General features: G+C 47.0%; 1 protein-coding gene across 3 annotated transcripts in view; it reads left to right on the top strand.

The window, feature by feature from the left end:
• Positions 1 to 24,195, top strand: part of CHST11 (carbohydrate sulfotransferase 11) — a 310,143-nt gene extending 285,948 nt beyond the window's left edge. For all 3 annotated transcript variants that reach the window (XM_003929635.4, XM_010340239.3, XM_074402305.1), the window contains exon 3: positions 18,896 to 24,195. In XM_003929635.4, coding sequence (XP_003929684.2) covers positions 18,896 to 19,750 — 855 coding nt within the window. In that variant the 3' untranslated portion in view covers positions 19,751 to 24,195. The remainder of the gene's footprint in view (positions 1 to 18,895) is intronic.
• Positions 24,196 to 24,488: the final 293 nt, after the last annotated feature.

Genomic DNA, 24,488 nt, shown 5'->3' with positions numbered 1-24,488 from the left:
TCCTCTACACAGTGCTGTAGGTGTATCAGAAGTCTTGTGTAAACTGCCCTGAAATCTGATTTTTGAAAGCTTAGGAGAAATGTGTCCTTCCACTGTGTGAAGCATCTTCATTGCAGTCTTGATAGAAACCAAGTATGGCTTCAGGGCTCAAGAAGGCCAGACCTCGCCCCATGACTTACAAAACTAAGACCAGGAGTATCTTTGAGAATAAAATGTGATTTTCCTTTAACACCATTTATAGAGGATCTTTATGGGATATTCTGCCCAAGCAATTAGTTATGGGAATTTTAAAACTCCGTTAACAACTTTAAGGAAAGGAAGTTAATTAGACCTTCCCAACAAAGAATTGAGTCTGATAATCATTGCCCAAGGGGCTTCCCTATATCCAGAAGTCATGCTTGCCCCTGCCAGGTAGATCTGGGCTCTGGATCAGGCTGCAGGCTCCTTGCCATCCTCATTGGGAATGAATGAGGTCACATGGAAGGTCATCATGGGGGTGGCTGACTTGGGGGCCAAAGGCGTACTTGAGAACAGGACAGCCAGGGTGGAATCGGCCTCACCACTTGCAAGGCATGAGCCTTGGGACATGGAGTCAAGCCCTCTGAGCCTCAGGTGACTCAGTCGTAATCTCTTTTGGAATTATTGTGAGGATTTACTGTGATGGTGACTGTCAAGTGCTTAGTGGGAAGCCTGACCCATCGCAGATCCCTGCAGGTGAGTTTGTAGTTTTCTCTTGTCTGGCCACCTTTGGATCATAGATTAGTGAATGATCAGTTGATCTGGAACCTTCTAGATCTTTCTGCTTCATTCTAGATCTCACATTGACCCTTTTGCCCAGTGCCTTCCTCGGGGCAGTGGAGGAAGACACGGAGTGGAGGTATTTCTGACTCCTCTTGAGAGACTATGGTTTTGATGTTGTTTTTTTTTTTTTTTAAAAAAGAAACCATAAAAGCAGAAATAGAGGAGGGAGAATCCCCAACCAGGAAGTTTTGCAGGGAGGGCCTGGCTTGAGAATGTGCTGGGCGGGGGGAGGTGAAAGATGAGCCAGGCAGAAAGGAAGGGCTATGAGGCTGTCCCCTGGGAAGGCTGGGTGGCTTGTCCTGAGCTGTCACTGGGTGCCTTTGTTCCCTGGAGCTGAGGGGCCGCCCTTGGAGGCGTCAGTTGCCACAGGAAGCAGATTCATTGACGAAATCCCAGCCTCCAGGCCTTGACACCACGTGCTTTGTTGAACCTTTCTGTTCTTTGCTTTGGCTTAGAGAATGCCACTTAGTGCATAAAAAAGGATCCCAGCGTCCCGCCCTGCTGGACCAGTGTAATTATGTCTGCTGCGTTTCCTTTCTGAAAGGCGTGGTTCGGGGCTGCTGCAGCCTTCTCAGGCCCTTCGGGCTCATCCGTCTTCAGCAGACTGGCCTGCCCTGTCGTTTTGGGCATAAAGCCTGTGCAGGGACAGCCATGGAGTCCTTCCCCTTCCTCTTCCAACCAACTGGCCTCTGGGTTCACAGGGATCCCTGCTCCCTCTCACCTCGAGGCTGCACTCCCTGCTCCTTCACCCCATCCCTTCTTAGATGGTCTTCAGCACCTGCTCACTCCTTCCCTCTCTGGGCTCTGCATATTTGATATGTAGGGGTTCTATGAGACATTTTGGGTTTTAAAGGAATGTTTTTTTCTGCATTAAAGAAAAAAATGCTTTGGAAACCAGAGGCTTGGATGATGTTCAAGTCTATCCTGCCCCACTTCCTACTTTCTGGAACTACAAAGAAGCCTGGAGTAGGGGGACTGATTGAGTTTGAGGGTCTGGGATAGGGGGAGCCAAAAATAAATGAGTCATTGTCAATAAACCTTGGAACCAAAAAAAAAAAAAAAAATTTCCCTTTCTTGGGAAAATCGTTCCCTACTCTCCCAATCTGGAATGGCACTCCTGTTCCACACATCCATGGCACCTGTACTTAATAAAAGCATTGAGCATGTACTAAACACACACCCAGGCAAGGGCCTGGCCAGGCCTTCCCGACTTTGTCTCACACCCGCCCCGTGATGCAATGAGGCGTTTCCTGAGCACTCACCTGCAGAGGCACATGTGACTCCCTCCTCTCGTCCCACCTTTACAGCCACCTTTGAAGTGGTGGGGTGGGCACTGTTTGGCTCATTTTACAAATGAAGAAATAGAGACTTGAGGAGAAAGTAGCGAGTAGGGGCCAGATCTGGGAATCGGACCCCAGCATCTTCTTCTGGCCACTAAAGTACACTCCAGCTGCCACACTGCATTGCCATCTTTTCTGTTCCTCATCCCTGTTAGAATGTGTGCTTTCTCCCTGAAATCATATCTTGCTTCAGACTGGCCTCAGGCTGGGGCTGGCTGCGTAACTGGCAGTCTACGGACTGATTCAGGCCAAGGAGGGCACTGCTGCCAGGTGACGGGGTCCCTGCTGAAGATGGAGGATCAGGCTGGGAGGTCGACAGTCTGCTGGGCAGGGATGAGGGGTGAGCTGACCAGTCTGAAGCTCATCCAGGGCAAAGCAGGACCTGCAGGTGGCAGGCGCTGTCAGCGGGAGGTTGGGAGCCAACGCCTGTGTGTGCCAGAGGAGCCCGGGCAGCGGGTGTGGGTGAGGGCAGGCCTGAGCATTCTCTCCTTCTCCGCCTGGAACATCCTGAACTCATCACTCTTTGGGCTCCAACCAGGGGAGCAGAGAAAATGAAAGGAAAAGTGACATCAGCCACTCTCCCTTTTTGTCAGCAGCTTAGGGCAAAATTCTGGGGAAGGTGAATGTGGGGGATTTCCTCATCTTTTCATTACCACGTTGGCCTGAATTTCTAGAAGGTAGAGTGACTCCTCTCGGCCAGGGGCTGTCATCTGTGTGCCAGGCATACAGTCAGCTATTCTTATCATCACCTGTAACCACAGGAGGTCAGCAGCACCATCATCCCCATTTTACAGATGAGAATGCTGAGTCCCAGAATAATAACTTGCCCAAGGTCCACAGCCAGTCAGTGCCAGGGCCATATTTTAAGCCCAGGCTGTCTGGCTGCAGAGCCTGTGTTCTGAACCCCTCTGCTCGGCTGCGCCTTGATGCAAACAGCCACATAGCAAACAGCTCTATTTATTTTTCATGAGAAAAAACTTTTAACTGTGAATATAAATTGCTTGTCCATTAAGAGCAGCTGTGGGTCAAGTGACACATTAAGTTCTTTGCAGACTTTATCCCTTTAAGCCCCATAAGATCTAGTGAGGTTTGTGCTCTCATCAGCTTCTCCTTTACAGACGAGGAAACTGAGGCTGGGAGAGTGAATCTAGCTGGTCAGAGCCATTGCCAAATTTTAATGCAGATTGGTGTGCGTGACTCCAGAATCTGACCTCCAGCCTGTGCTGACGAGCTTGCTCAACTTCCCGGAGTCCCAGACATCCTCGGCAGAGTAAACCTTTGTTCCTTCAAAGCAAATACTCTCTCCGTTTTTGTTCAGCATTTATTTAATGAGATCAGGGAGACACCAATTTTCTATAAAAATTGTATCCCGAAATCAATGTATTTCGTTTCTTCCACTTCATTTCAGTAGGGTCACCGGCCTTTAAAAAAAAAAAAATCACAGACTTTTCCCAGTTCTTGCCTTACTTTCTTTAATGAGTTCCGAAATCAGGCCAGCCCAGGGGGGACCCATCCCACGTTCCCTATTCTGGATAATAAAATGGGTCGCTCACTTCTTTTTAGTTTTATAATTTCCATTGATCATAAATCTACATGTGTGGCAAAAAATACTCCTCTGAGGTTGATGGAAGGTAGCAAAGATAGGATTTTTCATTTCATGGGAATGTTATGGTGCCACACAGATGACACTGCCCGCCCCTCGCTCTGTCCTGGAATCCCTGCACCTCCGACAAGGGCTGCTGGCTGGATAGAAGGAGAAAATCCCTCTTTTTGCTCTGCAGTCCAGCAGTATGACAGAAAAGCACACTTGGGTTCCAGTCTTTGCTCTGCTGCTTCCTGGGAGTGGGTGGGTGAGCTCTCATCCCTGGGCTCAGTTTTGCCATGTGAAAATCAGAGGGTGGCATCAGATGATCACAGAGCTACTTTGTAACTCTCAAGTTCTGGGTTCTGAGGCCTCTGAGATGTAAAATCATTTGAAAGCTCTACAAGCAGAAGAATGTTAATTCCTCTGGTGTCATGCACTTGAGGATGTCTTAGTCACCTCTGGGCCGCAGGTCTGCATCCGTGCCTTCATGTGTGACTCTGTTGCTGGGTATCCGTATCTGCATGTCCTCGGCCATGGCCTAGGAAGCCACACAGATGCCTGAGTTCCTCAGTAAACAGCTGGTGGATTTAGACGTGCTTGTCCCTGTAGCGCTCCACAATGGTCTTCCTGCTTCACTTTCACTATGATTGCAAATGGGCCGTCCTTCTTGGAAGAGGAAAAAGAGTGAAGTGATCAACAAAATCTTCTTAGTACTCTGCAAAGATGTCAGTGTGTTGCCACAAAGCTCATCACCCTTTTCTGAATTCTGCAAGTATTGGGCACCAAGTGCCTGGGACACAGAGGTACCTGGTCCTTATCCCAGCCACCCTGGAGAGAGGGACGTGAGGTGAGCGCACCTTGTTCACAGTGACATTACCTGTGATCAGCATGGAGCAGCTTAAGACAAAGGGGTGCAGTTAAAGGGGGGTAGAAGTGGCTCCGTTGGGGCCCCAGGCTTGGTGGTGGTGGTTGCTGGAGAGAGGAGGGTGTCTTCTGGGCAGGGGTGGAAGGAAGGCTTTGGCGCCCCATCTGCAGAACCAGCTCCACCCCTCCGCTTCGGGGAGGGCCAGCCTTCCTCTCGCTGGAAGCAGACAACATGCAGAAACAAAAGGCCCAGAGAACGGCTCATGCGCGCCTTTGGAACAATGGGGAAATGGGATATTGTTGAAACGTGCCGCTTGATTAAGAAATAAATGGACCTCTTTGAGTGCCTCTCAATCCATAGTTCAGTTACTGTGAAATTCCGTGAATCCTTTACAGTCTGTTAATACATATTAATAGCTAATCTTGATATTGCCAGAAAATTGCTCTTCAGACCTCCAATTTGCTTAACAGCTGCCAATCTAAGTTGCTGCCAATTGCCTCTATCGGTCTTCTGTGTCAGCGAGATATTAAGTCGCCATGAGCCAGGCATTTTGTGCAGATAACAAATGTGTTTGGCGTTCACGGCAGAGCCTGCTCATGTAAAAGCGACGCTCAATCAGCAGTTCTCAAAGTGAAACAGAGATCACCAGCCTCAGAACTAGCCTGACAGAATCACTACGGGGCAGCAGTCAAGAGCAGGTTCCCAGGACAGTCAGACCCACTGAACCAGAATTGCTCAGGGTGGTGTCTGGGAACCCACGTTGCATCGGACTCCCGCTGTGATTCTTACATACGCTGAACGTAGAGAAATGCTGTCAGGCGAAAAGCAAAACAATGTTCTTGCTATCCTGCCGGGCACTTGGGAAACCACCCTCTGTAAGGTTTGTGGTAGCTACTTTCTGAGTGCCTACTATGTGCCAGGTACCATGCTATGTGCTTTCCTTGTAGACGCTCATCTAATCCTCAAAACAACCCTGAGAAATAGACTCTATTATTGTCCCCATTTTGCAGATGGGGAAACTAAGGCCTGAAGGGCTCAAGTGATTAGGGCAAAATAGAATATTCTAGTCAGTCTGGGAAAAGAACTAATGAAGCCAACTGGTTCGAAGAAGGGAGAGGCCGGGAGGAGATCCTGAAGGCTGGTAACCTCCTGCCTCCCAAGAGCTTCATCCTCTGGGAGGCCCATCTTGGTGGGGGAGGGGTAAGCCTCCTGGGACTGCGCAGTGGACCCATCATCCTTCTCCCTCCCTCCTGCCAGCTAGTGACTTCCAAGGACCCCAAAACACCAGCCTGCAGGTGCTCAGCCTGCCTGCCCTTACTTCTGATTTCCCAGCAAATTCAGCCTCCCAAGCTGCATCCCTTCCTCACATTGTCCCTGTTCCGGGCCACCATTCATCGGAAAGCAGTTCAGCTTGGCAGCAGCCCCGTTCCTATTCCTGCACCCCTTCGGCACCCTGCCCAGGCCTCCGGAAGCCCAAACAGCTGATCTGAGATGTCAATAAGGTCCTTCCAGCTGCACCTGGCCTGGCTGAAAGGGAGCCCCGGGGGTACCACGCTGCCTCAGACCCAAGTCCTTCCTGGGCAGCCCTTGGCACCCCCTTCTCCAGCATGACTTCATTCCCCTCCTCCTGTTTCTTGGCCTCGCCAGATGGGTGGAAAGTGCCAGCGTCCTTCCCTCATCAAAAGCTGTTGCATTTCTGCCCAGGGCCGAGAGTCCCCGCTCTTCTCTCTTGGCCTTCAGCCCCAGGGCTGATGCTAAGCTCCTGTGTGGCAGCCACAGGCTCTCCGCCAGAAAACTCCACCAGAAGATGAGGCGAGGGCTGCGGGTGTAGGCACAGGAAGCCCAGGCAGCCTCATTGGCCATACTGTGACCCAAACAGTCCCTCCTGTCCCAAAGTCATTCATGCATTCAACAAAGCTTTCAGTGTCTACTTTACATGAAGCACTGGGAATACAACAGTGAACAAAAATCAGTGAAAAATACCTGCCATCGCTGAGTTAACATTCTAGAAGGAAAAGACCAGTAAACTAAGTAAATTGTGATAAGCGTGTTAAGAAGGAGATAAGTGCTACAAAGAAAAGGGAAGTGGAGAAGGGGATGGGAGAGCCGAGGTTCCAGAGGGCTCTCTTACTATCCACCACTGAGTGTGAGCCTTCCTAACCTCACACAAGGACTCCCACAGTCTGGCTGCTTCCACCTGGTCTTTCTCTTGCCGTTGCCCGCAGGTTCCATTAACTGAGCAGGGGCAGCTGGGCTGCAGGCAGTGGGGGCTGAGAGCAGCCAAAAGAGGGCACCCCCTTACCATCCTCCAACACTTGGGGGAGGCGCCAACCCAGATGGGGATAGTTCGGCTCACACTGGTAAAATGATTTTCTTTTTTTTTTTTTTTTGAGACAGAGGAGTCTTGCTTTGTTACCCAGGCTGTAGCGCAGTGGTGCGATCTCTTCTCACTGCAACCTCCGCCTCCCGGGTTCAAGGGATTCCTCTGCCTCAGCCTCCCAAGTAGCTAGGATTGCAGGTGTTCACCACCATGCCCAGCTAATTTTTTGTATTTTTAGTAGAGATGGAGTTTCACCATGTTGATCAGGATGGTCTCAATCTCCTGACCTTGTGATCTGTCCGCCCTCGTGATTGGCCTCCCAAACTTCTGGGATTACAGGCGTGAGCCACCGCACCCAGCCAAAATGATTCTTCTGAATTGTAACTAACACTTAAGAATACACAGATTTCACATAAAACCTAATATTCTGGCCGGGTGCGGCGGCTCACACCTGTAATCCCAACACTTTGGGAGGCCAAAGCAGGCGGATCACCTGAGGTCAGGAGTTCGAGACCAGCCTGGCCAACATGGTGAAACCCTGTCTCTATTTTTAAAAAAATTAAAATAAAAAACCTAATATTCTGACTTCTCTTTTTTTAATTTACATTTTTTAAGTTCGGACTTGTTACATAGATAAACTTTGGTAATGGGGGTCTATTGTACAGATTATTTCATCACCCAGGTATTAAACCCAGTACCCATTAGTTATTTTTCCTCATCTTCTCCTTCCTCCCACTTGCCACCTTTCAAAAGGCCCCAGTGAGTATTGTTCCCCTCTGTGTCCATGTGTTCCCATCACTTAGCTCCCCCTTATTAGTGAGAACATGTGGCATTTGGTTTTCTGTTCCTGTGTTAGTTTGCTAAGGATAATGCAGCCTCCAGCTCCATCCATGTCCTAGCAAAGGACATGATCTCTTCCTTTTTTATGGCTGCATAGTATTCCGCAGTGTGTATATACCACATTTCCGTTTTTCAGACTATTACTGATGAGCATTTAGGTTGATTCCATGTCTTTCCTATTGTAAATAGTGCTGCAATGAACATATGTGTGCATGCTTCTGTATAACAGAATGATATATATTCCTTTGGGTATATATGCAGTAATGGGATTGCTGAGTCGAATGGTATTTCTGTCTTTAGGTCTTTGAGGTATTGCCACACTGTCTTCCACAATGTTTGAACTAACTTACACTCCCACCAACAGTGTATATAAACGTTCCTTTTTCTTGGCAGCCTTGCCAGCATCTGTTATTTGTTACTGTTTAGTAATAGCCATTCTGGCTGGTGTGAGATGGTATCTCATTGTGGGTTTGATTTGAGTTTCTCTAATGCTCAGTGATGCTGAGCTTTTTCTTTCATATATATGTCTTCTTTTGAAAACTGCCTGTTCACATCCTCTGCCCACTTTTTTATGGTTGGTTTTTGTTTTTTTTTTTTAATTTGTTTAAGTTCCTTATACATGCTGGATATTATACATGTCAGATGCATAATATGTAAAAATTTTCTCCCATTATGTACGTTGTCTGCTTGCTCTGTGGGTAGTTTCTTTTGCTGTGCGGAAGCCCTTTAGTTTAACCAGATCCCATTTGTCAATTTTTGCTTTTGTTGCGATTGCTTTTGGTATCATGAAATCTTTGCCCACGCCTTTGTACTAAATGGTATTGCCTAGGTTGTCTTCCAGGTTTTTTTATAGTTTTGAGTTTTACATGTAAGTCTTTAATGCATCTTGAGTTAATTTTTGTATAAGGTGTAAGGAAAGGATTCAGTTTTAATCCTCTGCATATGGATAACCAGTTATCCGAGCACCATTTATTTATTTATTTATTTATTGAGACAGCGTCTTGCTCTCTTGCCCAGGCTGGAGTGTAGTGGTGCAATCTCGGCTCACTTTAACTTCCACCTCCCAGGTTCAGGCAATTCTCTTGCTTCAGCCTCCCAAATAGCTAGGATTACAGGCGTCCACCACCACACCTGGCTAATTTTTGTATTTTTAGTAGAGACGGGATTTCGCCATGTTGGCCAGGCTGTTCTTGAACTCCTGACCTCAAGTGATCCGCCTCCCTCAGCCTCCCAAAGTGCTGGGATTGCAGGTGTGAGCCACTCTTCCCACCACCATGTCTGGCCCCCAGCACCATTTATTGAATGGGGAATCCTTTCCCCATTGTTTATTTTTGTCAGGTTTGCTGAAGATCAGATAGTTGTAGGTGTGTGGTCTTATTTCTGGATTCTCTATTCTGTACCATTGGTCTATGTGTCTGTTTTTGTACCAGTACCATGCCGTTTGGGTTACTATAGCCCTGTAGTATAGCTTTAAGTCAAGTAGCTGATGCCTCCAGCTTTGTTCTTTTTGCTTAGGATTCCCTTGGCTATTCGGGCTCTTTTTTGGTTCCACATGAATTGTAGAATAGTTTTGTCTAGTACTGTGAAAAATGTCAGTGATAGTTTCATAGGAATAGCACTGATTCTATAAATTGCTTTGGGCAGTATGGTCATTTTAATGATATTGATTCTTCCTATCCATGAGTATGGAATGTTTTTCCATTTGTTCGTGTCATCTCTGAATTGTTTGAGCGGTAGTTTACAGTTCTTCTTGTAGAGATCTTTCACCTCCATAGGTAGCTGTATCCCTGGGTATTCTATTCTTTTTGTGGCTATCGTGAATGGGAATTCATTCCTGATTTGGCTCTCGACTTGACTGTTGCTGGTGCGTGAGAGTGCTAGTGATTTTTGTACACTGATTTTTGTGTCTGAGACTTTGCTGAAGTTGTTTATCAGCTTCAGAAGCTTTTGGGCTAAGATGACAGGCTTTTCTAGATACAGGATCATCTCATTTGCAAACGGGTAGTTTGACTTCCTTTCTTCCTGCTTAGATGTCCTTTATTTCTTCTTCTTGCCTGATTGCCCTGGCCAGAACTTCCAATACTATGTTTAATAGGAGTGGTGAGAGAGGGCCTCCTTGTCCTGTGCTTGTTTTCAAGGGGAATACTTCCAGCTTTTGCCCATTCAGTATGATGTTGGCTCTGGGTTTGTATTCTGACTTCTCTTGAGAAATTAAAACATCTTGAGAGACCAGGTCTCCGTTCTCTAATGGCGATATCAGTGAGATCTATGTGGCATCTGCTACCTTCAGTGGCCCAGGGACTTTGATTGGGTTCGTTCCCATATAAGGTGCCAACTCCATTTCCTGATGGCTCTGGAGAGCCTTTGAGTTTGCAACTCTAATCCAGGTCACCCAATATAAAACCTGCCTACAAAAGAAGTACTTTAACTACGAGGGTGAAACAACCCTCTCTCATCGCTCAGCAAAGCCTGGCCTTTCCTTTCTGCTCATTTTTTTTCTGCCTACAAAGCTCCCAAGAGTAAAATGGAGCTCAGAACCATCACTCACCCATGCCAGTGTCAGCTGAGGCCTGTTGGGGGCTGCATCCAGAGGCCAGCACTGGGCCCTGGATCACCCAGAGCCTCCTACCTCACCCTCAGGGCTCAAAATGCTTTGCGGGCATGCTGCATTTTCCTCCTTCCTTCTGCCTTGGAAAGGAAGGGAAAGCTTCTGCAGAGACTCAGTTATTGGTCCTTGCAGTCAAACAGATGCTTTCCTAGTGACAGGTTATAATCCAGAGAAAATGATTTCCCTGACTATGTTAACATCAATGAATATGAAATCACTTCTTTCCTACTTATATTTTGCACCAGGTCCAGACCAGGTCATTTCTTTAAAGGCCCAGTATTTTTCTCTGTTCTTTTCTAAACCTAGGAGTTTTGAGCATCATGTACTTCTTAGTGCTTCCGCTAAAATGTCTGACACCTGTGGCCTTCTAGACCTTTGACCCCTGGCTCTATTGAATGAAAAGTCCCTTATCTTAAACCCGATGACCAGGAAGATGAAACTTACCCTCAATCATCTGCAGGTCACCACTCCAGTCCAGGTCTTTACTTTAGCGTATGGCTCCTGGCACTGGAGCCCCTGAAGTAGTGGGGTCTCACCTGAGCAGCCTCAGCTTTCCAGGAGCAATTAAATACTATGTTTAATAGGAGTGGTGAGAGAGGGTGGGATTCTGGCCCCAGTGTTTAAAGCTCTCCAGTGATCCCCTTGAGCTGCTAGGGTTGAGACCCATGCCTCCACTGGCTGCCCAGGGGCTGATAACTCCAGGTGGGTCTCCAGACCCTCAGGAAGCTGCACCATGCCTGTCTCAGAGCACAGTCTGCCTAGACTCGAACCCCAGACCCAGTTCCTAGCTCCGTGAGCTTGAGCAAGTTAATTATTCTCCCTGTGCCTCAGTTTTCTCATCCACAAGTTGAAAATACTACTGATATCATAGAGTGTGAAGATCACCAGTAGCTGGTACATAGTAAGCGCTCAATGTATGCTAGCAAGTATAAGTATGTTGCCCTTTTTTTTGCTGTGGATGTGGTGTCTTCAGTGCTTCCTCAAGACTAGCCCTTTTCATGAGAGTTTAGGAATCCTATCCCAAAAGGAAATGTCATATAATCAGAGCAAATCAGCTCATCGGGTGCTCCTCCCTCTCCCTCTCCCCCAATTCTGTTTTTTTGTTTTGTTTTGTTTTTTGGTTTTTGGTTTTTGTTTTTTTTTGAGACGGAGTTTCGCTCTTGTTACCCAGGCTGGAGTGCAATGGCGTGATCTTGGCTCACCGCAAACCTCCGCCTCCTGGGTTCAAGCAATTCTCCTGCCTCAGCCTCCTGAGTAGCTGGGATTACCTCTTCCCCAATTCTGAAACAGACAGATGATGGCAGTGCAACTGAGATGCTGAAAGGGGTTTTGCATTCAGAGTTTTGTGTGGAGAAATTGAGGCTAGGCCCAAGCAAACTGTTGTTAAAGGCAGATTCGGAAAACTCTCAGTCACTTGTTGCTTCCAGATTTACCTGTTCCTCTGGGTCCATTTCCCTGCGTATCTCCAGCCGTCTCGACCCAGGCGATCGGACAGCCTTTCTTCCTCCCGTTTGGGTTCTTATGTCTGAGGGAAATTGCAAACACTGCAGAAGATGTTTTAATTTAAGGGAAACCAGCTCTTCTTCCTTTTAAGATGAAACGTAGTAAAATTTTAAAGACTTTTTCAAACAATCCCTAAATTTGGTTCTTAACTAATTAGGGTTGCCTTTTATAAATGTCCAAATCAAAAATAGACATCTAAACGAGGACGCAGGACACAGCCCAGAGCCTGGAGCCATGTTCATGGTTTCCTAGAATCAGCCCTCCTCTGACCTAATTTATACTTTTGAGAGATCAAAGAGAGATGAAGGGACTTGGAGGCTGGGGCTGGGGGTGGAGGTAGGAGTCTCTCGGCAGCAGATGGCTAACCTGGATTCTGTGTTTTGTAATTAAGGATAGCTGTGAATCGGTGAGAGACGTTAGATTACAGTCATTTCCAAATAGTGTAAAGCTGTGGTTCTCAAAGTTTGGTCCCGGGACCAGCAGCCTCAGCATCTCCTAGCGTTATATGGGTTGAATTGTGCCTTTCCCAGATTCGTATGTTGAATTCTCAACACCCAGGGCTTCCCAAGGTGACTGTATTTGGAGATAGGGTTGTTAAATGGGTGGCTGAGGACAAATGAGGACTTTTGGGTGGGGCTCTGATCCAGTCTGACTGGTGTCCTTTTAAGAGGAAGAGACAACTGGAGTGCGTGCCGGTGGGGGGATGGCCATGTGAAGAGGCCAAAGAGGGACGCCTCAGGGAACGCCAGCCCACCCGGCACCTTAGTCTTCACGTTCCAGCCTCTACAACTGTGAGAAAAGAAATCTCTGTGGTTTAAACCACCCAGTCTGTGGTATTTTATTACGGCAGCCCTAACATTTGGGGACCTGCTAGAAATGCAGGTTCTCAGGCCTGTCCGACCTACTGAATCAGAAATTCTTGGGGGAGAACCCAGCAAGCTGTGTTCTAACAAGCCCTCCAGGTAATGTTCATGTATGCCAGTTTGAGAACCACTGGCATGAAGTGTGATCCGTACTCAGGGGCAGCCAGCCCAGGAGAGAATGATGCATGATTGGAGTAGGGACTGGTCGGCTAAATATAAACTTTCTTTTAGTAGGCTCTGCAGTCTCTGGAAGAGTCCCAACGGGCTTCTTAAATGGGACAGTGTGTTAAAGTGTTCCATACACACTGAAGCTTTCTGTTGGCCTTAGGTGGAAGTGAATCGTGGCATTATTCAGTCAGCTGAAGAAAGCAACCCTCTAAATACCCCAACACAGACAAACTGAATCCAAGAATCTCCCTCCCGCACTGAATTTTCTGAGTCCCTTGAAATCTTGTGCATATACCTCTCCAAACGACTGGAACGTTTCTCTTTTTCTGATAAGGAGCGCAAGGAGATTTAATCCTGTTTCCGCTTTTGTCCTGGCGGCTAGGAAGCCCACAACCAATTGAGATTCTAAATCCCAGCCCTCATAGTATATTTGGTTTTTTCTATTTTAATTTCATACTGCACATATGTCCTTTGTTATGGTCTCTTCAAATCCTTTTGAGAAAGAGAAAAAGAAGAGGGGAGAGCAAGGGATGTAAGAACAAAGACATTGATCTCACAGCTCAGATAATCGTCAGATCAACAAATCCTTTCTTTGTAAAATTGATAAAACTTGGTGGGAAAAGATGGGCGTTCTCCAGCTGATGAGGGAACAGGTTTTTCTTCATTCATGAGCAAGTTTTCTTCACTCTCTTGTCTTCCTGATGGCCCCGGAGCTGTTGGTCTCATGGGTAGTTCTGAAACTGTGCTCAGGGAACGTGTTAATTGCTGAGGAGTTATGACAGTTACAAAAGCTCTTCTGAGCCCTGGTGGAGACAGGGGGAGGATGGACGTGACATGACCAGGTTTACATTTTTTAACATTAGAAATCACTGTTTTCCTGATCACAATGTCTAACAAGCCGTCCATCCTCTGAATAAATGTGGACATTTCTGGAACACCCCAGCTGTCATCAGAAGTCTCTCCTGCCCCATTTTGACATTATGGCAAAGAATTCCTCTCTTCCCTCTGGCCTATCCAGGGCTTTCCTTAATTCAGGTTTCATAAATCAAGGTTCAAGAAGTCCACAGATAGAACCCTCAGGGGTCTGGAGTCCCAGAGAAGAATTTTATTAATGGTGTGTTTTTATTTGGGTGATAAATCTTTCGAAACATGATTGTCCATTTCTGGATCATCAGGTCTGTTCCAGATAACCTGCTTCTGCCATATGAAGTCACGGTGCCTGTGTTCACTGATATTCTTGGTGGTTCCATGTAGCCTCATTTTTATTGTCTTGGGCTAATTGGAAATTAGCAGAAAAGGAAAATATATACATGATGAGCGTTTACCAAGTAAAGGTCAAATGAGATTACAGTGTGCTGGGTGTCATAGTAACTAGGAATGAGAACGTGGTAAAGAAACCAAGTCCTCCTGGCCGGGCGCGGTGGCTCATGCCTGTAATCCCAGCACTTTGGGAGGCCGAGGCGGGTGGATCACGAGGTCAAGAGATCGAGACCATCCTGGTCAACATGGTGAAACCCCGTCTCTACTAAAAATACAAAAAATCAGCTGGGCATGGTGGTGCGTGCCTGTAATCCCAGCTACTCAGGAGGCTGAGGCAGAGAATTGCCTGAACCCAGGAGGCGGAGGTTGCGGTGAGCCGAGATCGTGCCATTGCACTCCAGCCTGGTAACAAGAGTGAAACTCCGTCTCAAAAAAAAAAAAGAAACCAAGTCCTCATGCAGCACAGGAGAAGAGGAGAACTCTGCTCCAAACACCCTGACCCACAGCAGTCAGCGAGCATCTGCGTGGTTTCAGGCAGGGCTTTAGCTCCAGTAAACCAACATTACCCCTCATATTAGTGTGATTTGAATGTTTGTGTTTATTTTGGACTTGTAGTTGTGCACCTAGTTTTATATTTGTGCACGTTGTTTTGTTTGTTTGTTTTTGAGACAGAGTCTCGTTCTGTCACCCTGGCTGGAGTGCAATGGTGCAATCTCGGCTTGCTGCAACCTCTGCCTCCCGGGTTCAAGAGATTTCCCTGCCTCAGCCTCCCCAGTAGCTGCGATTACAGGTGCCCCGCCACTGTACCCAACTAATTTTTGTATTTTTAGTAGAGATGGGGTTTTGCCATGTTGGCCAGGCTGGTCTCGAACTCCTGACCTCAGGTGATGCACCCACCTCGGCCTCCCAAAGTGCTGGGATTAAAGGCGTGAGCCACCACAGAGTCTTCCTGAGGGGAAACTGTGTGTACCTTGTGGCAGGTGCATTTGCCCCTTAAACTGCTGTGGAGAAGAAGGAAAGTGAGGAGAAAGAAACCTCCAATACCATGTTTTAAAGCCCCGCTGAGTTATTTTCTGCCTCTGCCATTGGATGTAATATGATATGCTGGTGTCATTTCCATTTTCCTGCCTTTGTGGTCCTGAATGCGATATTAACTGGCTTGCTACCTCCCTGGGGATTCAGGTGGCCAGAAAATTGTCTCCAACTGAAAAGAGCTTGGGAGGGTGGCCGGGGGAGATCCCCATATTTCTCCGCTCATCTTTCTAACTTATTGCCTTCAAAATTGTCCTTAGCGATTCAAATGGCAGAACTGATGGGTCCCGTTTCCTTTCTAGCCCTTTCATTCCCTCTAGCACAGTTTTTGTTTTGTTTAATGGCATTGCTTAATAGCCCAAGAGGCCCATGAATGCTTCTCTTAGGGTGATGAATATATCAGCTAAGAAGTCATGAATTGCAAAGGTCAGAGTTTTCCTATTCAAAATAAATATTAATTCAATCCAATGACCTAGGGCTGACCTGCAGCAAAATTAACATAACAGAGCTGGTGAAGTTTGTCTTTGAGATTCCTAGCTAGGAGTTCTTTTTCAGATTTTCTTTTCTTCTTTCATAAAAGAATGCCTACATATTAACCACCTACTTTGTGCCATACCTTGTCCAAATCCTGTACTAGGCTTGATCTTATTTACCGAACGCTGAAATGTCCCTTATTTGCAGCAGTCACCACACCTGCGGGGTAGGTGGTACTATCTCCATGTTGCAAATAAAGGAACTGAGACTCAGAAGGTTAAGGCTCTTGCCCAAGATCAAGCCCAGATTTTCTCATTTCAGATCTCATCCTCACATACTTTACAAGTGCCCTACTACATATTCTCTTGTGCGCTGTTATCCTCTCTTTAAACTTATAATTTAGTACCAACTTGCTCAAAGTTATCAATTGAATAATGGACCTCCTCTGTTAGGTTCCCAAGGTCATCATAACAAATTACCACAAACTGAGTGGCTTAAAACTGAAGAAATGTATTCGTTCATGGTCCTGGAAGCCGGAAGTCTGCAATCAAGCTGTTGGCAGGGCTGTGCTGTCTCTGAAGGCTCCTGAGGAATGGATCCTTCCTCGCCTCTTCCTGGCTTCTGGTGGTGGCTGGCAGCCCTTGGCATTTCTTGACTTGGAGACCCATCATTCCAGTCTCCAGCTCTGTCCTCATGCAGCATTCTCCCTGCGTGCCTCTCTGTCTCTGCTTTCTCTTCTTATAAGGATACCACCCACTGGATTAGGGCCCACCCTCATCCAGTACAATCTCATCTTAACTCGTTGCATCTGCCAAAGCCTTATGTCCATATCAAATCACATTCTGAGGTTCTAGGTGGACATGAATTTGGGAAGGATACTATTTGTCCCAGTACAGCTCTGTGAAAGAACTTTCTGATATCAGCGAGCAATTAGGAAATTGCTTTTCTTGATGGGAAGAGTGTCGATGTTAGATTGCAAAGGGGAATGGATATCGGGGGATACTAGCAACTCTCTACAGATTTCCACCAGTTGTTTGTGAGGCTAAAGCAGTGAAAGAATCATACTCGTCACACATAGACCTTGCCAAGTGTTGGTACTCTGTCTTTGTTTTCTTCCTCTCTTGAGTATAAAAATTTTTAGTGGTGATGGCTTGTAGTTCAGCGTATTACTGGGAAGTTTAAACATAATGTATTTAAATCACCTGTGAAGGTGCCTCATACAGAGTAGCTCCTTAGTCACACTGTCTGCTCTTGTCATGGTGACCATCACCATCCTTCGTCCTGGTGATCATAAGAGGAGACAGACATGGAGCTAACACAGGGTGCAATGGCTTCTCCCTGGTGGCTACCATGATGTCCCTTGGGTCCCCAGAAAACTCATTAGTGGCCCTAATTTTGGCCCATCCCAATGACCCTGTGCACCTTTTAGTATAAATCGTGCAGACTGAGGTTCAAAGTTGGAAGAGCAGGGGCAGATTCTTGGGTTGCACTCAAGTCCTGGGCTCTATTGACTTGGCTGTCCAGGTCAAAATTGGGGGATTTCACTGATACAGCTGCATTCTCACAACTCAAAGCCACCCACAGACTGGCCTGGAGGAGGCAGTGACTCTGGGGCTCTGAGTCCATGTGAAGCAAGTGGCCACAGGTGTTGGGAGAGCCAAGAATGGTGTAGACTGGAGGGTGTGCTCTGAAGCACACTCAGCATTATGGGTGTTCAGTGCAGGAATGATTCTTCTACTTGTGCGGCAGGGGAGTGTGTGGGACCATGAAGAATTGTCAAGCTTGGGGCCAGGCACAGAGGCTCACGCCTGCAATCCCAGCACTTTGGGAGACTGAGGCAGGCTGATCACCTGAGGTCAGGAGATCAAGACCAGCCTGGCCAACATAGTGAAACCCCGTCTCTACTAAAACTACAATAATTATCCAGGCATAGTGGCACGTGCCTGTAATCCCAACTACTCGGTAGGCTGAGGCAGGAGAATTGCTTGTACCTGGGAGGTGGAGGTTGCAGTGAGCCAAGATTGCACCACTGCATTCCAGCCTGGGAGACAGAGTGAGACTCTGTCTTAAAAAAAAAAAAAAAAAAAAAAAAAATTGTCACGTTTGTACCAGCAGAGATGGAATGGATAGGGGAGAGTCCCAGACGGCCCCAGCCTAAGGAAGGCTTGTGGCAAAAAGCAAAGTGAATTGTTGGTTTCTCAGGAGCCCCCTCCAGTTATGAGGGGGTGAGGAGCAGGAATCAGGCTGGAAAAGTAGGTTGGCACTGGGCTATGAAGAAGCCCAAAAGACCAGTGTATGATTGGGGGCTTGGTTCCTGGGACTAGGAGGCAACCAGGACACCACCTCATCTGTAGCCTCAGAGTAACCATTCCATAGCCCTGCGCCCTCAGTTTCTCTATAACTTTAATCACAATTAATATTATTCCATTTACATATAAAAGAAGGGCCACACTGAACTTTCATGAGTAGTGGTGGAAGTAAGGCAGGAAGCCGGCAATATGGACCACCGCTCTGTGAAGGTCTCTGAGTCTCTGGGTGCTGGAGGTGCAGACGGTGGCAGAGCAGGGCAGAGTGCCCTCCTGTTTCCTGGTCTAGGTAGACAGTGAGCACCGGTTTGTACTGGGAGTGACTAGCCTTTGGGGAGAAACTTGCTCTTAAAATTCAGAGGAACACACGCATGTACCCAAGCACTTCCCTTTCCCCTCTATTGAAGCTGCCAGCTCTCTGCCCTGGCGCCTCCTAGACTGAGGGATTTAGGTTATGTCTCTTAGCAGTGCTGAGCAGAGCGCTTTATGCATCATGAGGTCTGGATCTGTGTGTGTTGTGTGTGTGTGTGTGTGTGTGTGTGTGTGTTTAGAGACAGGGTTGCGCTCTGTCCCCAGGCTGGAGTACAATAGTAGTCATACCTCAATGTAACCTTGAGCTCGGGAGCTGAAGCGGTTCTTCTGCTTCAGCCTCCCAAGTAGCTGAAGTGTCAGGTGTACGCCATCATGCCTACCTGATTTTTAAATTTTTTTAGAGATGGGGTATCACTATGTTGCCCAGGCTGGTCTTGAACTTCTGGCCTCAGGCAATCCTCCTGCCTCAGTTTCCCAGAGTGCTAAGATTACAGGCATGAGCCACTGCATCCAGCCTAGGTACATGTTGGAATGGGTGGATTTATGATCTGCTTGTAGCCAAGTGGAAATGTTCCAGGCAAGTTCTGAGTTCTTATTCCTCTTGTGTCCCCTCTGCAGCTGGAGCTCTCAAACACCGCTGTCCTGCACCAGATGCGGCGGGACCAGGTCACAGACACGTGCCGAGCCAACAGCGCCACAAGCCGAAAACGGAGGGTGCTGACCCCCAACGACCTGAAGCACTTGGTGGTAGATGAGGACCACGAGCTTATCTACTGCTACGTGCCCAAGGTGGCCTGCACCAACTGGAAGCGGCTCATGATGGTCCTGACCGGGCGGGGGAAGTACAACGACCCCATGGAGATCCCGGCCAACGAGGCGCACGTCTCCGCCAACCTGAAGACCCTGAACCAGTACAGCATCCCAGAAATCAACCACCGCTTGAAAAACTACATGAAGTTCCTGTTTGTCCGGGAGCCCTTCGAGAGGCTGGTGTCCGCCTACCGCAACAAGTTCACCCAGAAGTATAACATCTCCTTCCACAAGCGGTACGGCACCAAGATCATCAAACGCCAACGGAAGAACGCCACCCAGGAGGCCCTGCGCAAAGGAGACGATGTCAAGTTCGAGGAGTTCGTGGCCTATCTCATTGACCCACACACCCAGCGGGAGGAGCCCTTCAACGAACACTGGCAAACCGTCTACTCACTCTGCCACCCCTGCCACATCCACTATGACCTCGTGGGCAAGTACGAGACACTGGAAGAGGATTCTAATTACGTCCTGCAGCTGGCAGGAGTGGGCAGCTACCTGAAGTTCCCCACCTATGCAAAGTCTACGAGAACTACTGATGAAATGACCACAGAATTCTTCCAGAACATCAGCTCAGAGCACCAAACGCAGCTGTACGAAGTCTACAAACTCGATTTTTTAATGTTCAATTACTCAGTGCCAAGCTACCTGAAATTGGAATAAAGGGGGTGGGGAGAGGGAGAGAATCATGCTTTTTAATTTAAGATTTTTATTTGTCAAAAGAATTATATGGATATTGGGTTATTTTGTAAATTAATATTTCTTTGGGGATGATGCTGCGAGCAGCATATTGAGAATTATTTAAAATCCTTCGTAGGGAAGGGCAGCTGTCTTGGCAGGGGAAATAAGATGGTCGTCCTTGTCTGTAGAAGTGAATACTGCAACACTGTCTCAAAGGTTTCCTTGTGTTCTGGTGAATTCCATGAATTGTGCATTCCATAAATTCTAATTAATATTATTTATAGTTATTTAAACATAGTCTCATTATTTCTTTGTGTGGTAGCAAAATTCTAATGTCTTTCCAGAAGAAATCTGTTTCCTGCTTTGCTTGCTACAGCTCGTTCGGAGGCATGAATGTTCTCCTACTAACCTCTCATGGAGTCATGTGATAACAGCCATTGTCACGTGTACGAACGCCACCGTTCTTGATTTTCTGCTAGAAAGAAGTAGGTTGCTATTGTACTTAGAGGCGTCTTTGCAAGGGACTTACACCAAACCAATTTCGATCGACCTGAAAGTCCCTTGCACTAAAGAAATGTGATTTTTTTTTTAACCCAAGGAGAGAGTTGATTGTAGCAATTTTTCACCAGAATTAGTAATCTGATAGAATAGGCTTTTTTAACAGGAATTTTAAGCTGGCAGTGCCAGTTGTAGTGAAGGTGAAGTTGCTGTTGCTTTATATTCAACAAGTATTTATTAAGCATCTACTATATACTAGGCCCTGAAGATAGAGTGTTGAACAAACCCGAGTGTCTTGGCCCTCAAAAAGCTTTACGTAACATAGAGCATCCAGCTTGACAATTAACAAACTCCTGATATTCACGGACTTGACATGAGGTTTGGTCTATTCATGAGCAACACCAGAAGGTCCATGACCCCTACAAATTTGCATTTTTCTATGGCCCAAATTTGAAAACCTCACATTCGGAGCAGGCTACTTATCTTTGTGAGTGATTCCAATCTCATTACCCAACAGAAAAGATGCTAAAAAATGTCCTATCATGTGCCTGCTCCAATTGATGGATAATGTCTGCCTTTAAAACCCAGAATGGATTCTCCAGGCGCAGTGTGGAAGGGTGCTGTGGTTGATTAGCAATGTCTGCCTTGGGCGAGGAAAGGGGAACACTCCTCAAGTGCCTCCCACTGTCATCTCCATCCAGCCCAGCACCACATCCCGTGTAGAAGTGTTGTCTTCTACTGCTTGCCACGTGCAAGTGTGAAATGCCAAGGTGAGACTCGTACCCACTTGGGGATTTGCAATGGTTTTTACCCCTCATGAAGGTCAGAGGTGGACTGTTTGTACACATATGCACGTGAATACCCTCTCACGTCCTCCAGAGGCTGAAAGATCATCAACACCTCGGTAACTGCCATGCATGAGCAAAAAGGACAGCCTTCCCTGCTCTTAATCCATGCCCCATTTCCTCTGGAAGGCTGGAAACTATTCATTTCCTGTTCCTTGCTAATTAACATCTAAACACGCTTCTCATTTCCAGCCATTGCTGATGCTTCTTAGTTGAAGTTTGAGCCACATCCCTGTTACAGCTAGTGAATGAGTTGGTAGCAGATACTGTATATATTAATAATAGTTTTAATAATACAGGAGGGTGGGATGGGGCGTGGGTAAGTTTTGCCTTTTGTTTTGTTTTTGATGCAGTATATAGTGAAGGGGTGAGGATATTCTAAACAAACAAAAAATGAATAATTTATTCACAGAAACTATTAAGATTGTATTGTAAAGCTCACGGCAAGCTCAGTGGGCAGCAGCTGCAACATCTCACTGGGGAAATTATTTTATTTAACACGAGTGAGATGTGTGCCGGAGAATGTAGCTGAAGCTATTTATAAAATGTGTACCTTCTTCCGAGCTCTCTCCCCTTTGTGAAGGGCACAGCAACTCTACCCTTGATGGATAGAGATTTATGCAATGTGTTTTACCAGGTAGAGTGACAGACCTTGGCTGTCCCTGGAATTGAGACTCTGGACCTTACTTCCAGGCAGGGAACACTGTCCTCAGAAATGGGACTTCTGATAATGAAACAAGTTAGCCAACATCTTCTAATACATGCAGAACACAGGTTCCAGGACGCATCGGGTTGGTGTGATACAGACTAGGGTTTTGTGGTCAAATATCCTTAAGAAACAAAGTTAAGTCAGTTTCCTTTCTGCAGGACTTTTCAGAGCCTTAAATGTGTGCTGTGCATGGTGAATACCCAAGAACAATCCTTGAGTCTGTAGCATTTCCTGAACTTACATGACCAGGATACTCTCTTTTGCAGATCACCCCACAGAGCTCGGGTTCCACTGAATATGCTTTGGTTAGGTTGATTTAGCATATCTGAGGTCTTTAAGGATGAAAACTGCCACCCCAACACCCTTCCATTAAAAAAAAATACAAAATAGCACCACAGTCTTGTCTCCATCTGGTTTATAGCAACAGAGGTACTTTATTAAACGAATTAAGCTTTTACTTAAGTGCAATGGTTCTAATCCTGGATACTGCCATGGACTACGATTCCATCCCTCCCAGAGGGAGTGGAGGAAGTCTTGGGTGGTGTGGACAGAAGGAAGAGAAAGGAGGACAAGTGGGTATAGGGCCCAGGGTGGCTCCCTGCTCCTCAAGCTCAGAAGGGTGCTCAATGGGAACAGACGATCTCTTTGAGATGAGATGAGATGAGATGAGATGAGATGAGTGCTTCTTCAGTTTCATAGTTGGAATCATTCACTGTGTGCTTTTTGGGGTTTTAAATGGAAATTCGCATAGTTTTGCATTTCTGTGTCCGTCTTTGATCAGCTGTGCAAGTCTGCTCACTGTCATGTGCAGATGGCCTTCTTTCATCCAGCTTTTCTCTCTTAAGTGAGAAAGATTGTCCTTCAGGGGACATGGCATCAATAGGTTTCTGGAACGAGGGACTCTCTCTCCCCATGTTTTGCTTTGTGTTCACATTTTCCTTTCTAATGGCATTGAAACTTAAAAAAAAAAAATGGATTCAACTGTTTTCGCAACATGTAGAAAGTATTCTGTGTCCTTGGTTAAAGAAATCTGGTGAAGTGTGCCTGAAAAATGAAAGTTTGTGTTTTTTACAGAGGACTATTTGAAACTGCTCTCTCTGCATGCTTAGCTGGAGAAAAGTACAGGCAGGCATGCCACCTCCCAGCCACTTCTCAAAGGTGCTGCTGTGTCTTAAAGACCAGGTACAGGCAGGGCAGTATTTGCAAGGACATTCCTGCTTGCTTTATCCCTTTGGTTGGAAAGCTCTAGATGATTCCCGCAGCTCCTCCAGATCCCCGCTCCCTGCCCTCCCCAGCTGGTCTGGGAAGAAGGTGATCTGCTGACCTGTGGTGTCTCAGAGGGGACGTTCCTCCTCCCCGCTGTGCACCAGGCGAGCTGCACCCGCCTGCTTGTTCAGGACGTGGATGCCACAGGAGAGCAGCGGGCAGTGGAAACTGCAGTTGCACCAGTTCTCCTGGTGGCAAAGGCATGGAAGCACAAGGGTCTAATCCATGCTGCTAGAAAGCTCCCAGCAAAGCGTGCGGGTCCCATGAATGCTTAGCTGGTGGGGCCTGGACCAGTGCTGAGACAGTGTTGGCAGAAGCAGCAGAGGCACTCCGCTTGCTTTCCTAGTCAGTCCTCCCTTGCACACGCGCACGTGCGCGCATGCACACGCACACGCACACGCACACGCACACGCACACACACACACACACACACACACACAATCTCAGCTGCCCCATTCTGTGGGGTCTGGACCAGTGCTGAGACAGTGTTGGCAGAAGCAGCAGAGGCACTCCGCTTGCTTTCCTAGTCAGTCCTCCCCTGCACACACGCACGCGCACGCACACACACACGCACACACACACACACACAGCTGCCCCATTCTGTGCAATCCCAGTTCCCAGTGACCAAATCCCTTCCTTCCTTGCCCACTTCTATGTCAGCAGGACTGAGCGCATCACTCCCGCAGGTTCCCACCATCCGTGTTTCCTCCAACCTTTTCCATCACAACCAGTTAGAACCCTACAGGCAACAAGGCCTCCCAGAATCTGCTTAACCCTTGGCTGAAAACATGCAAATTTCAGTCTGCTTCACTTCGTTAGGTCCAGAAGGAGCTGCCCATACTACTTTCTTATGAGCATGCTCAGTATGACATATGGACATGTAATTTCACATCTTCGTGGAGTGTGATTTTCTTTTTTTACATATTTGTATGCAGTAGAGGGCCTGTTGTAGAAAACTCTCCCTGTATCTTGCTGTACTGTTAAAGAAAGCTGAATTCCACATTGCCAACAAAAGCGTGAAAAATGTTCATGAACCTTCCTCCAGGAAAAGCCATTCAAGCCTGATTATTTTTCTAAGTAACTTCAATTAAATTGAAGAAAAAAAAGAAGCTGCTTTCTGTGTATGGTTTATTCATGGCTCATTAACGAAAGACTATAGGGGTGGGGTGGGCTGTGGACCTCAGCATGTGGGGGGCCCTGCTCATGTGTATCAGAGGACGGAGATGCGGGCTCCACTGGCCGACTCAGCCCTGGTAAAAACCGCCATAGATCTGAGTTCTTTGTTTGTTGGATGAATGGAAGCTTTTCTTCATTCCATTTTTTCTGTAAACTTCTTTGTAGAGTAATGCATTAGAAGGTCCACTGTGATCACACAGTTCTACCGCTCATGTGAAAACTAAGG

Source organism: Saimiri boliviensis, chromosome 7 (genome assembly GCF_048565385.1).
Source record: "Saimiri boliviensis isolate mSaiBol1 chromosome 7, mSaiBol1.pri, whole genome shotgun sequence".
In the NCBI taxonomy this organism is placed as follows: Eukaryota; Metazoa; Chordata; class Mammalia; order Primates; family Cebidae; genus Saimiri; species Saimiri boliviensis.
The sequence above is the reverse complement of the archived record's forward strand: the minus strand, read 5'-3'. Positions and strand labels throughout refer to the sequence as shown.